This window comes from Canis lupus, chromosome 22, assembly GCF_011100685.1.
Source record: "Canis lupus familiaris isolate Mischka breed German Shepherd chromosome 22, alternate assembly UU_Cfam_GSD_1.0, whole genome shotgun sequence".
Lineage (NCBI taxonomy): Eukaryota > Metazoa > Chordata > Mammalia > Carnivora > Canidae > Canis > Canis lupus.
The window spans coordinates 4,847,426-4,864,100 of NC_049243.1; the positions used below are offsets into that span (position 1 = coordinate 4,847,426).

General features: G+C 48.3%; 1 protein-coding gene across 4 annotated transcripts in view; it reads left to right on the forward strand.

The window, feature by feature from the left end:
• The window catches only part of RUBCNL (rubicon like autophagy enhancer), a 38,022-nt gene that overhangs the window by 16,699 nt on the left and 4,648 nt on the right, over positions 1 to 16,675 (forward strand). For all 4 annotated transcript variants that reach the window (XM_038569535.1, XM_038569534.1, XM_038569533.1 and 1 more), the window contains exons 2-10: positions 1,185 to 1,255; positions 1,781 to 1,991; positions 6,912 to 7,013; positions 7,548 to 7,608; positions 8,161 to 8,293; positions 9,654 to 9,799; positions 11,697 to 11,761; positions 14,992 to 15,230; positions 16,165 to 16,226. In XM_038569535.1, coding sequence (XP_038425463.1) covers positions 1,808 to 1,991; positions 6,912 to 7,013; positions 7,548 to 7,608; positions 8,161 to 8,293; positions 9,654 to 9,799; positions 11,697 to 11,761; positions 14,992 to 15,230; positions 16,165 to 16,226 — 992 coding nt within the window. In that variant the 5' untranslated portion in view covers positions 1,185 to 1,255; positions 1,781 to 1,807. The remainder of the gene's footprint in view (positions 1 to 1,184; positions 1,256 to 1,780; positions 1,992 to 6,911; positions 7,014 to 7,547; positions 7,609 to 8,160; positions 8,294 to 9,653; positions 9,800 to 11,696; positions 11,762 to 14,991; positions 15,231 to 16,164; positions 16,227 to 16,675) is intronic.

Consider the following 16,675-nt stretch of genomic DNA (forward strand, 5'->3'; position numbering starts at 1 on the left):
CATTCCCAGTCTCTTCCAACCTCCTAATTGGGAACTATCCAGTTTAAGGGGTGAGGACCTTTTAGTGCAGAGGCCGGACCGGCTGGTGTCCACACTGTTGGCATCTTCTCGGTCCCTTTTTCTGTCTCTGCTCAGGCTCCAAAGCCCATGGCCTGCAGACCCAAGCCAGCCGGTCCCCTGATCTGATAAATACAAGCTTTGTGTCGCTGTAGCTGCTTGTCACCCTCAGGACAGAACTGCGTGGCAGCAACAGGTGGGCCTCACTCAGGTCCTATACTGGTGGCTACGGAGTCCTTCTCAGAAGTGTGCCCGCCCCACGCGGATTCTGCACCCCAGAGATGTAGGTTCTGGGGGGTACGGTCACTGTCTTGAAGCCAGGGCTGGGGCCGGGGGATCCAGCTGGCCCCTCTGCCGCTCGCCCTGAGAGCTGCGGCATCCACCAGCCACCTGCAGCGTTTTGGTCCCAGAGAGCGGGTTGGAGCAGCTCAGCCCTCGGGGGGCGCTCGCGGGAACCTGTTGCCTGACACCTGCAAGAAGAAATCACTCATGGCAGGGGGCGTTTTTATTTGGGGGCGTTTTTGTCTTGATGGTCTTGGCTGCCAGGAAGGGAGCTGCTTTGGGGTGCAGAGGCTTCAGGGTGCAGAGCACAGGAGTCAGCTGGACGTACCCTCTGTGGTTTCTTCTTGCTTTGGGCTGGAGGAAGAGCATTTTAGAGAAGCACTTCACGCGGGCCTTTTGCAGACAGACTTGTCTCCCTAAACAAGAAGTTTCGGGTCCGGTGCAGCGCCCGGGAAGAGGGATCCCATGACCCTTAGGGCCCTGCTTCTAGGCTGTTCCTTCTTGCCCGTCTCCACCTCGTGTAGGGAGTTTCCACGATCCTCTTCTCTTTCTACCCTCTTGGCCTCCTCATGGGTCTCCTCCGTCTCCCATCCCTTCTCTGAAGAGTCCCTCCAAGTTGCTCCAAGAGGGTAGAAATGATCCCTGGGTGCTGGGATCATTGTTCGGGCAGTATCTGCGATGCCTACCACCAGAAGGATCTGTCTTCTTCTGGCAACCTAATTTATTCTAGAATTGTGCTCATTAAAAAAAATTTTTTTCAAAGACCACTGCCTACAATTGTTTGGTTTTCTTAGGATTCTTTGAACTTCTTTTTCTCCATTTTTAATAACTTGCTGCCTTGGCAGGTGCTGTGCAAGGAAGAACCTTGAATCCCTTCTCACCAGAGGCATTCCTGCTCCCTGTCGATGTTGAAAAGGTGAACACATCTTTCTTTCTTCTTTTCTTTTTCTTTTTTCTTTTTTTCTTTTTCTTCTTCTTTTTTTTTTTTTAACCACAGAGAGTGTTAATTCCATAGATGGTACTGTTCTGATTTAAATCTGGAAACTTCACTTGATGAAGCGTGGCACGTAGGTTTCCTTCCAGCCTTTGGCAGGAGCATAAGCTAAGGCGGGCTCTGAGTCAGTGCGCTCAGCTGGGCAGGTTTCCATGACTGATGTCTACCCCCCGGGCCACTGCCAACCCCGGGGGTCATTTTCCATCACGAGAAATCCAGCGTGGGCTGTCTGTTGGTCTCAGGGGCCTAAACTGTGTGTGTCTGGAAGATATGGGCCGTCCTTCCTATGATGACCTGTGGTCCCTCAGGTAAATGGACATTTCTGTTTCCATGCATTGGCTCCACTTAGATGTAGCCTCTTGATTTTTCAACCCAATACACCCTCCGTGGAAAACAGGCAATCACGCTTGTGAGTATTTTAACTGATACTTTTCTTTTTTCCTGCAGGAAAACGCCCACTTCTACGTTGCGGATATGATTATAGCGGCAATGGAGAAGATCAAGTACGCCATCCTGAGTCAGCAGCACCCAGACCCCTGGGGTGAGGAAGAGGCCAGGGGGGCACCCGGCAGTGGTCACGCTGATGCTGAGACGACCTTCTATAGCAACATGAAGCAAGGATCTGGGTCTTCCAACTCTTCTGACAGCGGCTATGAAGGCAAGTGGGGGCAAATCAGGGGAACTCTATGCTGTGTTCTGTGCTTACGTCTCTTTTCCGGGCATGTCCCAAAGTAGATCATCATATCCTTTGTCTAAAAGGTCCTGAATAACCATTATCCTCACCATTTTTGCCTTTGGGATTTGGCCTTGGTTGTCATCATGTTCCACTCGGTTGGTACATCAATGTGTTTGGTTTGGGTTTTGTTTCTTCCCCCTTCGACTCCATCATACTTTCTCCTTGGCAGTGGCTGATAGTTTCCCTGTTCCTCTGTTTTCTGTCACCTGGCCGTCCCCCAGCTCTTCTCACACATTGCTTCTTTTCCCGAGGACTCCTCTGTCCTTCATCCCACAAACCAGGAGCCCGAGGGCCTGGGTGATGGGTATCAATGGGGGCAACACGCCGTGCTCCTTCCTTGCAGGAGCATCCCTGTGGGGATGCAGGAGTAGAGGCTGAGGACGCCATATGGGGTCCCCAGGGTAGCAGAGGTAGGCCCCCCCACTGTAGGCCCCAGAGCGGGAGGAGCGGGCTTCATCCTGGGAACCGGGGAGTCCCTCCTGGAAGAGAGGGTCCCTAAGCTGAGAACTGCAGGTAGCATTTGCCCTTCCTAAGTGGGAGCCCTGCTCCGGCCCTCGGAGCTTCGTCTGTACTCACGTCCCAGGAGATGTTCTGCACCGGGGTGTCTGCCCAGGATTCCGTCTCCCTTGGAACCTCCCAAATCTGTTTCCCCTCCTGCCCGTCTCCTAACAAGTGCTTGCTCCACGCAGCGGGGACCTGCTCGCCACATTTACCTGGTTGGCAGGCAGTAACCAACGAACTTAACATTGTCTCAACTAGTCATCTGTTCCTCCCTTCCAACCCCTTTTTTTCCAAAAGAAAAAAGATGAAAAACTAAAGTTTGCTTTTCCTCTTGGCTTCCTTGACCAAGCGTCTTCAGGCGTTTCTCAGTAATGAGGGGAGAACTCACTCCAGCTCCCACCGTAGAGCATGACGCCTGGCACCAGATCCATGCACAATAGCTGGCTGTTGAATGCACTACCTAGCTCAGAGTGAAAGGGAAGTTCGTTTTATTTTATTTTATTTTATTTATTTTTTAAAGATTTTATTGATTTATTCATGAGAGATGCACAGGGAGAGAGAGACACAGGCAGAGGGAGAAGCAGGCTCCATGCAGGGATCCCAATGTGGGACTCGATCCTGGGACTCCGGGACCATGTCCTGGGCTGAAGGCAGACTCTAAACCGCTGAGCCAGCCAGGGATCCCAGGAAGTTCTTTTTTTTTTTTAACAGGATACAGAGCACCCTCACCCAACCCAGTGGTGGGAAACACAGGGCTGACCAGTATAGAGGACCTGCCCTTTCTGGGGCTTTGTGGCCTCTTTCACCTTGTGCGATGACGTCATTCTCCTTTCCTGCAGCCTGACTTCCTCTCCCCATTCCCTCCACACCCCGCAGCATCTGGCCTGGGCTCTGCAGCTCTGCAGTCCTCCTGAGCGCCCAGCCGGGGCTGCGCAGCCCAACCCAGGTGCACGGGACCCCTGGAGCACCTGCCGTGGAGAACATCTTCCAGGGCATGAACATAGAGAGCACCTGCTAGTTCTGCGCTCTTATCTTTGACTCTTTTCGGGGGGTGGGGGGTTGGCCTGTGTCCTGGCCCCATTTCTAGTGAACACATCAACCCTGACTTCTCAGTAATGGTGACATCCCCTCCCTCCAGTCCCTGTTCCTGCCCTTGAGCTGCACCATCGCCGCAGCCTCCGGCCGGTCATTCTGCAAGAAGTGCATTCAGGTCCTCACGATGCATTTGCTGCCTTTAATTTTTCTCTTGACTTGCGGCCTCTTTCCTTTCATCGATCCCACACACATCTGTCCTCCTAGAACAGCTTCCGTGCCTCTCAAATGGCCTGTCGAGTTTGTCCCATGTTTTATCCTGGGACTTTTAGGCCTGCGGGCTGCAGCTTTCCAACGGGCATCTCCTGATTTCTCCAGGTTGTACGTGGGCTTCAGGTACCCTAGTCTGGTAAACTTGCCTGCAGACGAGCCTCTGCCCCCCACCCTCTGCTTTGGCTAGGCTCCCTGGAATGCTGGGTCCCCGGGAACTTCACATGAGTTCCTTCATTCTCCCCATTCTTTGAAAGCAGTCTCCTGCCACCAGCACTGAGACAGGCTCCCAGATTCGCATCACAAGACAGGGGCACCATTCATGTGAAATTAAGCGTAAGTTGTGCTCCACAATGCTCTATGATTGTCTGTGTGCGCGCCCCACCGCCCCCTGGAGTTGTGCAAGGTGGAGCCGCCCTGCCTTCTGAAGGTCCATGGCACGCACCTCTGTTTCCTGACGGTGGGTGATGTGCGTCGGGGTCTCAGCTCCCTTACAAGGTGTTAAGCTCTTGGATGGACAAGTATTCCCATTTGAATTTCCCTTCCACACAGTAGTACCTTGCCTGAGATGGTATTTTATAAATATTTCTTGAAATGCTAGCTGAGCTTTTTTTTTTTTTTTAAGATATCATTTATTTGAGAGAGACAGAGCATAAATAAGCAGGGAGAGCAGCAGGCAGAGGGAGAGGGAGTAGCAGACTCCCAGCCGAGCTGGGAGCCCGACGGGGGGGGGGGGGGGGGCCTCCATCCCAGGACCCTGGGATCGTGACCTGAGCCAAAGGCAGATGCTTAACCCACTGAGCCACCCAGGTGCCTCTAAATATTTTAAATATGAATATAAATATGTTAAATGAAATCTCAAAAATATTTCTATTGCCCCAATAAAAAAATATGCATCTTTTATTAAGGCTCTCTCTTGGGACATTGGCTTTTTAGTAGTAGCTTTTCTCCTCTGGGGTAGGTCAGCATACTTCAAGTTGCAGGGTAGTCTTGAGAGCATTTGAAAACGAATGAAAAAAAAAGATTGGAAAGTGTCAGCATTCACCTCACCTAGAGGAGGCAATGTGTCCTGGAACTTTTTTGTTTGTTTGTTTAATCGGTGAAATATATTTTTGTGTTTGTACTGAGTTGCAATGTGAATGCATGTTCCTGTGGATCATGGTCAAAAGAGTGTGGGGAACACACAGGTAGGGTGACGTTGCCCTGTTTTGCCCGGGAGAAAATCAATGTTGAGAAGTTGATTGTACATGGTCACCTCGCTAGGATGGGGCAGTGTGGTGGTGGTTTCTTTTTTAATTTTTTTTTTAAAGATTTCTCTATTTATCTTAGAAAGAGAGAGAGAGCATGAGCAGGAGGGGCAGAGAGAGAGAGGGAGAGAGAACCCCATGCCGACCCCGCACTGAGCACACAGAGCCAGACACGGGGGCTCGAACCCAGGACCCTGAGATCATGACCTGAGTTGGATCCAAGGATCGAGTCAGACGCTTAACTGACCTCACCACCCAGGCAGTGCTGTTTTAAACCCTGGCCAGTCCCTTCTGAAGCCCATTCGTGTAACCTGTGGCCTAGAATATTTTCCTAAACGACTGTATCCACTTCTCTGTGTTTTTCTCTTTTTTTATTTTTATTTTTTATTTATTTTTATTTTTGTGTGTGTTTTTCTCTTAAACTTAATCATGTGAGTACAGTTTCATAGTGATTATGTACTCGTATTACTGTAATTCCATTAATAATATGATCATATCATATTAACACTATTTCATATCCAGTTTTCCAAGTTGCTACGGTTTTCACATTTTTCCCACGATGGTGCTTCTTGAGTTAATAACATGATTTGCAAAATTAACTTACCAATATTTGGCACGTAGGTGGCTTTCCATATTTGAATATTTAAATGGACTGCCAATAGTTCCTTTATGATCAAAGCCCACCTTTTTCACCTTTTTAACTTTCTTTTCTTTTTTTTAAGATTTTATTTATTTATTCATAGAGACAGAAAGAGAGAGAGAGGGGCAGAGACACAGGCAGAGGGAGAAGCAGGCTCCATGCAGGGAGCCCGACGTGGGACTTGATCCCGGGACTCCAGGATCAGGCCCTGGACTGAAGGCGGCGCTAAACCACTGAGCCACTCGGGCGTCCCTTAATTTTCTTTTTAATGATATTCTTAGGATAAATTCCAATACTAGCATTTGGGATAGAAAAACCTAGACGTATTGGAAGTAGTTTCCTAGGGTTGCTGTAGCAAAATACCACAAACCAGGTGGCTGAAAACAACAGAAAATGTATCTTTTCTCACTTGGGGAGTCCAGAAGTCAGCAATGAAGTTGTTGGAGGGTTTGGTTCCTTCTGGAGGCTCTGAGGGAGAACCCGTCCCATGGATCTCCTGGCTTTGAGTGGTTGCCCATGGTCGTTGGGCATCCTAGGCTTATAGACGTGTCACTCCCGTCTCTGCCTCCATCTCACAGGGCCTTCTCTCCGGAGATCAGTGTCTGTGTCCAAATTTCCCTCTTTTCATAATTCCCTCTTTCTAATCTAAACGGTCATGTTGGATTTAGGGCCCACCCGCATCCAGTATGACCTCAGCTCAACACGATCACCTCTGCCAAGGGGCTAATTCCACATAAGGTCACATGCACAGGCTCTGGGTGGATATGAATTTCGGGAGGACTCTCTTCAACCCTCTGTGTTGCCTCTACCCTTTGCCTCACCGTGAGGCTGATTTTTTACCCTCTTTCATTCTTTTTTAAACTTCGTATCATGGAAAATTTCAAACACGCCTGAAAGCAGGCCGCTCACTCTTCTGAAGGCCTCCTCGTCACAGATCCTCATCCATCTGTTTCGCTTAATCACAGCGAATGTAAGAACAACACAAAAATAGCTCCCTGCATTTTTGAATTCTCAAAATTGGGTTTTAAAACTCTTTGAAAGTAAACTCTTGGCCCATTTTATTCCCCAGTTTCTGGTTAGTTGGATGTGACAGGTGGTACAGTTTTTCTTTTTTTTTCTTGTTGATGGAACCTCCTTCCTCTCTTGTTCTAGGTTGTGCTATGTTACAGGGCAGCCCGGTGGCTGGGACACCCACTTACGGTGACGTTCTCAAAGAAGCCTGTAAATGTGACTTTGATGACTTTGTTGTCGTAGGTAAGATTTGGAAACTCAGCAGCTGTGACTCGTAACCTCCCTCCCCACCTCCTGCTACACACACACGTGTTGACGTGCATCACATGCCATCCCACATTATAGTGGCTTTCAAAGGAACTTCTCCCAGGATCAGATTATGTCCCTGATATAAAAAAAAAAAAAAAAAAAAAGGTGTCCTTCTTATTTCAAATGTCTCGACAATCGATCTTTCATCTCACTTACAGAATTGAACACAAAAGCAGATACTAAAAAAAAAAAAAAAAAGGCAGATACTCCTTGTAGTCAGACAGAGATCTGTCTGGCCTCTCAGTTACATTTGGGTGGAATTCCGGGAGGGTGTATTTTGAAATGCCATCTTCGGTCATTAGCTGTACTTTCTCATAATAGAAACCCAAAGAACCTGAAGTACGGAGATGCTGAGTAACTCGTTCTTTCTGCGGTGCAGGGATTTATTTTTGTAGTCTTACAAAATTGAGTATGAGTAAGTGAAACAGACTGAAAGATTTTAATACCCTTTCTTCTATTTGCTTGCAGAACTTGGTGAGTTTAGCAATATCACAGAAACCTGTGGATGCTCCTGCAGCTCTTCCAAGAGGTATCTCTTCCGTGTCCACCTGGGCCGGGACCCCTGGGCCGTGACCTCTGAGGCACTGTGAATGCCCAACCTCTGACATCTCAGACTGAGTTCAGCCAGTTCCAATGACAGGGATTACTCTTTAGCAATGGAACAGTCACCGCTATAATTTTTACAGAGCTTAAAAGGCCTTTATATACATTCTCATTTAATCAGGCGGGGGGTTGGGGGTTAACTCCCATTTTATAAGTGTGGAAACTGAGGGTCAGATTAAATGTGCCTCAGGACACAGTGCTGCTAAATGAGCAGAGGTGGGACTTGAATTCAAGGCCGAAGGCTCCAAATCCAGTGCTCTTCTTACCACATTTCCCAGTCTTGGTACCCTCAATACCTAAATGAAAGCTGCTCTGTTGAGCACAGGGCAATTGTGTTGAGTAAGACAACCAGTGGATGGTTGGTGCATGCTGCCTCATGTGACACCCCTTCTGAGTTTTTGGAGCGGGAAAGAGAGTTGAAAATCTGAAGACTCCTCGCGAATATAGTTTTCCACTTTCTGCATCCCTTACCTTTCAGTATCGTTTATGAGCCAGACTTCAATTCCGCTGAGCTAATAGCCAAAGAGTTGTACCGAGTATTCCAGAAGTGCTGGATGTGGTCAGAAGTTCATCATCAGCTGGAAGGTTCTCCCAATGCCGCTGGCTCCATAGTAAGTATCAAAATAAATGGGCCTTGAATCGAAAGTTCCTAAGTTCTAATTTTGCCTGCTGTTCCCTTCAGACATTTATGTGTTTCCCTGTTTGGTCACCGGGTGTTGGGGGAGACAGGAACAGAAGGATGGATCTGGCATTTATTGAGGGTGGATTATTCTCCCCGAGAATTCAGCATTTTGGATTTTCTTTCTCACAAATATCCTACTGAGTAGATGCTAGAGTGTTACTCCCAGCACCTGGAGGGGCCTGGTCAGGGGAAGAGCAGGAGCCCGCCCAGCCTGGTCCCTTGGGGAGCACTCTGCCTCCTGACAGCGGGGAGCCCACCGTGGGGAGAGGACTTTGCAGCAAAGCCAAGACTTGGGTAGGAGAAAAGCACTCTGCACGTTGCAGAGGAGGAGTGTTTCATTTTCTCGGGGGACTTGGGAAAGCCAACTGGAGATCTCAGGACTTGAGAAGTGGTAGCAGGTAGAAACACGTGGACGAGGATCTTGGCTAAGGGCAGCTGGGGCAAAAGTGACGGGGAGGAGGGCACCTGGTGTTATTTGTTGAGCAGGGCAGCTTGGTGTGGGGTGACATGTGTTTGTGTGTATCTGTGTTGGGGTGAGGGGTGTTGATCTTCCTGGGAGGTTGGGTTTGAAGATGGTCAAATTGTGGAAGACATAAAATGCTAATTCGAGAAGTTTGCATTTTATTTTATTTTTAACAAAATATTTTATTTATTTATGGGAGACACACAGAGAGAGGCAGAGACACAGGCAGAGGGAGAAGCAAGCTCCATGTGGGGAGCCTGATGTGAGACTTGATCCCGGGACTCGATCCCGGGACCCCAGGATCACGCCCTGAGCCGAAGGCAGACGGTCAACCGCTGAGCCACTCGGGGATCCGCTGGAGTTTGCATTTTAAATTCTTGCAGGAGAATTGAATGGTTCAGTTGGGAGCCACTGGATGTTAAGCAGGGGAAGGGGATTAAAAGAGCTGTTTCTGGGGAAGTCTGACAACAGCTGGGGGGTCCGGTTGGCAGCATCTGTCAGTCTGTCCACTAAGAGCGGTGAGGCTCCTGCTGGGAAATCAAAGCATTCCAGGTCCCAGTGACCTACTTACAGTAACTCCAAGTCTGGAAAGAAATGAACTCCCCCCAAATAAGAAAAGTGATCTCAGCCGGGTGGTGTTCCAACCAGCAATCCTGCAGACGGCTTCAGGGACGGGGAGGGCTCCTCTCGTTCAGTGGAGGGCAGTTTTAATTTTTCATGGCGAATCTTAATGCTGGAGACACAATTGAATGCTCTTTTTCTTTCAGTTCCTGAAATATGCTCATTTAGGTACATGCTCTGAAATCCTCCTCTGTGTTACACACAGGTTGTAAATGAAGAACGTGTCCGGAAAGACTTTGAATCCAGTGTGGATGTGGTTCAGGAAATTAAACTTCAGTCGAAGATCAGAGAGGCTGAAGACTGGGAGCCCCCCCGATTTCAAATCATATTTGATGTTCATCCACCACTCAAGTAAGTGGGGCTGCTGCTTGGGCCTCCGGGCCGGGTGACAAGGTGTGATGGGTCCCACCTCCCCGTAGAAGGAGGTAAAGGGAAGAAAATTACACACCAAGGGATGAAGGAAAGTTTGTTTTAGGAAAAGGCAAGTTGGGCATATTTTTCTGAGTCAGCTTCTTAGCACCCTGTTTATCATGGGTTTGGGGGGTGGGTGGAGGGTTGGGCTCCGTAGTTGGACAGTTGAGAATTTAACTGTGTCCTGCATCATGTATGTTACATAGCAATTGAAAATTATATAAGTTCAAGTGGGGATTTTTTTTAAGGGGCTAATATGGGATCTTAAAACTCATATACAAGAATTTTAAAAGACGGCTCTTTTCACCAGTGCAATGTGAAATAAAAACCGATGGATAAATAAATAAATAAATAAATATTTTTAAAAATTTAAAAAAATTTAAAAAACCCCAATGGATACATTTTTTAAGGGAAAATCTAATCTTGAGGATAGCTCCTATAGTTAAGAAATGACACAGAATGCAAAAATCAAAAACAAACAAACAAAAAAAACTTTGTTCTCTAAGAAGTAACCAAATCCTAAAAGACAAACGACAAAGAGAATGCAAAAGAAAAAAAGAAATAAACTCATTTTTATAGATGTATTTGTATAAATACAATATGTAATTATTTAAGGTAGTAATTTTATTTGTCTTTGAGAGTATGTGACATTATAAGGGGACATTTTAACCAGCTGCAGTTTCTCCATTCCTCTTGGGTTGTATTTAATGTGGCACCCACACTGCAGCATAAAGAAGGGACTGGCGATGGTGACTGCCTGTGACCCACGGAAGTGCCTCATAAGCTCTGTCCTGCATTTTTTTTATTTTTTTTAATTTATTTATCCACGAAAGACACAGAGAGAGAGGCCGAGACACAGGCAGAGGGAGAAGCAGGCTCCATGCAGGGAGCCCGACATGGGACTCGATCCTGGGTCTCCAGGATCAGGCCCTGGGCCGAAGACAGTCCTAAACCGCTGAGCCCCCTGGGCTGCCCCCTACGTTTTTCTTTTGAGAGAACACCATGAAGGCCTCTGGGGTGCTTGAGCGGGAGAGCTCCTTCCCTAGGCTTTGCGAGGGATCACTTTCCTTAGCAAGGGGTGTCTTTATTCTCTAGAACAACTTCCTACGTCGTCTCTAAGGGATACGGATAGGGTTCCACATATTTTTACCCGGGTCATTTTGGCTGATCCTAAACTGTAATAAAACTTTACGACCACCTTCGTATTTCCAAATCACATGTGAAGTTGTGGCATCAAACAGTCCAGTAGAAAACACGTCAGTGGACTGTTGCTCAACGGAGATGTTTGATGCTTACGTCTTACCCGACCTCCAGATTTCTTTGGATCCATTTGTGAACTTCCCGAGTGCATCACCTCTTGGTGTTTGGTCTTCCTGAACTTTCTCCCATGAGTTACAGGTCTCCGGTTCTCTCTGGCAGGGATCCTGTGCCTGCATATTGAGCAGTCTCTAAAGATCCCGTGGTGGAAGAGTTATTCATGATACCAACTTCTGCTTGGCTGGTAGCAGACGTTTTTAAAAGACCCAGAGATCAGAAAAACAAAACAAAACAAAACAAAACAAAAACAAAAACAAAAACAAAAAACAAACCCAGAGATCCCCCCCAACATAACAAAAATAGAAAAAAATAATAATAAAATAAAATAAATAAAAAATAACTTAAACAAAAGACCCAGAGATCTCAACTAGAAAACTCTACTGAAGAATCCTATAATGAAAAATGACCAAGAAAAAGCCCCAAGCAGGGAAAAGCACCATGATGTCAATGTCCTTTCCAGTCAGTGAAAAATGCTCCCTTGGCTATTTCCGAAATGTAACTTACCGTTTTCTGTACTCAGGAGGGATCTCGTGGTAGCAGCCCAGAACTTTCTGTGTGCTGGCTGTGGCACGCCGATAGAACCCAGTAAGTACGGACAGTGGCTTCCCTGCCTAGTATGTGGCGACAGGGCGAAGAAGAGCCCAGTCGGAGCGTGCATTGCTTTTGTGGACGAAGTTGCTACAAGGACTTCATGATGTTGCCCTTTCTTTCATGAAGAGGCCCCGTTGACCTATCAGGGCTGCGTGGCTGGCCTGGTGCCCTTGGCTTCATCCCTAGTCCTCTCCTCATCGGGCCCTCGGCTCCAGCCAGTGGCCTCCCTGCCGGTCCTCGAAGGAGGCAGGCTCGCTCCTGACTTAGGGATTTGCATTCGCGGTTTTCTCTCCCTAGAGTGACTTCCCTTACTTCACTCTTCTCTCAAAAGTTAGGAGGTTTCCTCTGGCTCCCATATTGAAAACGTCAACCTTGGCCCTCCTGGCCACAAGCATACACTTTACCCTTCCTTCTTCCTTTGTGCTTCTCTTCCTAAAATACTCTTAGATTTTACTGATTTTTCTCATTGTTGGCCTGTGTCCCTATCTAGACTCTAAGTTCCATGGGGACAGACGTGTTGTCTGTTTTATTCATTGCTTTATCCCCTGCTTCTTACAACAGCACCCGGTACACAGCTGTTCCTCAAAAGATACCTGTGGAAGGTTTGCGTGGCTTATGGAGGAGCTACCCAAACCCCTCCGAGGGGGTTTGAGGAGGTGGCTTGAGGGGAATCATTCCTGGGTCAGCTGGGGCCTAGAAAATCAGACTTCTTCCAGTCAGAAATGCAAATTGCCCAGTGAAGACTGGGAATCACATGTTCTGCTCGTGAGGGTATCCCCAGGTCTGCCCTGTGGAAAGCTGGGGAGAGGAGCTTTGCCGGAAAGGGTTCCCTTGGCCTTTGATGGGAAGTCATGGAAGGGAAAAGACTTTGAGGACTCCACCTCGAGAAATAAAAATAGAAAACAGAAGTCTGTCTGGGATTCCTTCTACCACACTGAATGGCAGTTCGAGCCATTCATCACAGTTGTAAACCAGTTTCCTTTAAATGACTCATCCCACCCTCTCACCCCCAGCTAGTCCAGGAGGGACCCTGTTTGGTTAACCACTGTATCCCGGTGCCTCCGTGTTGAGCACAGGACTGAGCGCCTGAGTCAGAAGTTATGGACACGTCACCGTGACTCCATCAGCTCTTCAAGTGTTCCCCTAAGTTGGTTCAACGGTGGAGATGTACGCCTGCGCTGGTGGCATAAACGTGGTCCTCCCCTCGTAGAACTTGCTTACTGGAAGGCATAGTTATCAGCCAAGAGAACAGCAAGGGTGGTGCTTGCAACGAAAGAGAAAGTCCAGAGTGCTGTGGGATTGACAGCACGGGAACTGAATCTGCGCCTGGGGGGCTGGGAGTGAGAAGTTCTGTAGGGAAGTGATCGTGCCCAGAAGCATGTGCGTGTGTGTGCTATGGGGGTAGAGGTCACCATGAGCAAAGAAAGGGCCTGCAGCGATTTCAGAGAAGTCCCGTGTGACCGGAGAGGAGAAAGCAGGCCATCACAGGCGCCCAGGGCACACGTGGTAGATGCGTTATCAGCCGTGTCGTCGGTTTTGGACTTTGCCTGTCAACTTCCTATGTAGTTCTTAGGATATAGTTTGACTCTACTTTTTTTTTTTTAATTTTTTAAAAAATATTTTATTTATTTATTTGAGAGAGAGAGAGCCCCAGCAAGAGGCAAGGGCAGAGCAGAGAGAGAAGCAGGAAGGAGCCCTGAGCAGGGAGCCTGATGCGGGGCTTGATCATGACCTGAGCTGAAGGCAGACGCTTAACTGACTGAGCCACCCAAGCACCCTTTTACTTTTTATTTTAAGATATTTTTGGACTTACAGAGGAGTTGAAGGAGTTGAGGGAGGGAAGGGCACACGGGAGACTTAACTGAATTGCTGTCTTCTTCTTAACCTGGGTGGTTAAGAAGAAGACAAGTGCCCAGGGACTTGTTGCACTCGTCTCTATACCTTTTGCTTGCCACCGTATTTTGTTAGATGTATTTCCGAAAGCAGCGCTTGCCCGTTTTAGCAAACAAAAAAAATGCAAAGAACGAAAATCCTTCCTCCCACCCTTTAGAAGTCTTCACTATTGGCTTTGTGGTGGGGATCTTCTTGGACTGTGCATGTGTGTATTTTCAAAAGCAAAGTCAAGATCACATCATACAGATCTGGAACGGGATGTCCACTCCGCACGCTCACCCACGCGTTCCTGGGCTCTCTGGCGTCCCACTGCTGAGTGCACTTGCCTAGCCAGTTGCTTCTTTAACGTAGATTTAGATTGCTACCCCTCCTGCGTTATCAATGTGCTGTAGAAACACCCTTCTAGATCTCTCCGTGTGTGCGTTAGCGTTTCTGTCTAGTGTTACAAAAGTAGGATTCCTGCTACACAACAAAGAGGTGAAGTATATCAGGTAAATGTCCTCCTAGGAAGTAGCCCTCCTGTCAGCTGGCGGGTGCAGGGGGCGCCCACCCCTCTGCACCTCACCTGCTCCGGATCCTCTACCATGGTGACAGTCTGATGCAAAACCAAGTAGTTCATAACCTGCACGTCTTTGTTACCGAGACTGTTTCTCACGTGGTCACTGGTCATCCACATTCCAAGTTTCCCTGTATTGCCTGTTCCCATCCCTCGCATATTTCCATAAGGTCTTCCTCACCGGTCTATGCAGGAGGTCTTTGGGGTGCTCCTCCCTAAGGGCCTCCAAAGCGTGCTTTATAATTTACAAAGCCCTTCCCATGTGTGAGATATCCCATAATCTAACTCTGGGTTGCTTTTCGTGGCTTCAGGATAGTTAACCTGAAGAGTTTCCCACCAGCCCTCAGTCTGCCTGCCAACGGGAGGCAGAGCGTGGACTCCCCCCAGATTTCTAGACCCTAAATCTCGTGCTCATTTGGCCACACTGTTGTTTATTCCAGTGCCCCTCTTCCAAATTCAGGAGTATTTTTAGGAGATTTCTCTCTCTCTCTCTCTCTCTCTCTCTCTCTCTCTCTCTCTCTCTCTCTCTTTTTCTGACAACTGTTTTTGGAAAGCAGAGCTCACGCATGGCCATCCTCCACGGCCTCGGGTGGCTGCCCCAGCTTTCCCAGCTGCCGTGAGGTCGAGTGATGGGGTCAGCCGCACACACCCAGCAATCTGAGCCTTGCACCTGGGACGGGGAGGGGAGGTGGGACTGGGAAGCAGGGGGAATGGACAGCGGTGGGTAGGCTGCCCTCCGAGGTGCCCTGCGCTCAGCCTTCTGTGCACCCTGCAGAGTTTGTGAGGCGCCTGCGGTACTGCGACTACCTGGGCAAGTATTTCTGTGACTGCTGCCACACCTACGCAGACTCCTGCATCCCGGCCCGGATCCTGAGCACGTGGGACTTCAGGAGGTACTACGTCAGCAACTTCTCCAAGCGCCTGCTGGACAGCGTGTGGCACCAGCCCATTTTCAATTTGCTGAGCGCAGGCCACAGCCTGTACGCCAAGGCCAAGGAGCTGGACCGAGCCAGGGTGAGCGGCTGCCCCTGCGGGGAGGCTGGGCCAGGGGCATGCTGCGCCGTCCCCGGGGACCCCAACAGCCCCCCCACCCCCACCCCAAGGGGCCCATCGACCATCGGAGGCTGGAGCAGTAGCCTCAGGACCCTCTCCAAGGCCTCGGAACCAGTTTCCTATTTATGCATCATTTTGCGTTTATATGTAACTTTTGAAATTTACTTATTATTATTTTTAAAATGAAATTCTCTACATTTGGGGTTTACTGCGTGAGCATTAGATGCACAAATGCAAGTGAAATGATTACTGATCAGGTTAGTGGACGTTACATCATGTGTGTCCCTGTGTGCGGCGGGGGCACCTGAACCACACCCTCTTGGCAAATTTCCGGTATTCAGTAGAGTATGAGTCACCGTGGTCCCCATGTCATATATCGGGTCTCTAGACTTATCCGACGCAACTGCAATTTTGTTCCCTTTGGAAAATCTCCCCGTTTGCCCCACCTCCCCATCCCTGGTGACCTCCGTTCACCTCTGCGTCTGTGTATTGGATTTTCTTTAAGATTCCACATGTAAGTGGAACCATGCAGGTTTTTTCTTTCTGTGTCTGTTTTATGTCACTTAGCATAATGCCCTCCAGGTTCATCCACCTGGATGTTTGTTGCCACAAACGGCAGGATCTCCACCTTTGGCACATAGCTTTCTGCTTTCCCCAAAGAAGGCCCCCAACGGTAGTGTAAGCTTCAGACTCCATGAAGCTTGGGGTCCACCTGGACCCTCTGAGGATCTCTGGACTCAGCCATGAACCTCTGCTACATACACGGTTAACTTCAAAGGCTCGTCTTATAGAGCTGCAGCATTTCCAAGTTAGAAAGAACAGTTGCATTTGATTTACTCGTTTCCTGTGTCATGTATCGCCTTAACTTTTCCCCCTGTTTGGTTTCTCACATTAGGAAATCCAGGAGCAACTTTTTCAGATCAAGAAGCTGTTGAAGACCTGCAGGTTTGCTGAAAGGTACTAACTAGCGTGGCTGGGCCAGGCCGGGCCGGGCCTGAGCTGGGGAGGGCTGCGAGCCTCCACACACCTGCCTGTGCCGTGTGCCACCTGGTCCCCGCCGCTCCGATCCACAGGGTCTCTCCCTAGGTCGCTCCCTGGCTCGCTAGTAGTGAACTTCTAATTTCGGTTTTGTTGTCTTACCGGTAGATTTTTAATCGAATAGATTTTTAATGTATTTATTTTAAAATAGATTTTAATATCTTTGTAGATATTAAACCTAATAGATTTTAATACCTAGTAGATACTTCGTTAGATGTGTAATACCATTGGTTATTTAAAAAAAAAAACTAGACTTTAGCTGAATCTCTGTGCACATCCGAAAATATGTCCTTAAAATAAATTTCTAGAAGTGGAAATTTCTGGAAGCCATGACACAAAGGTATAGGCGTGCCTTCATTGACAGAGAT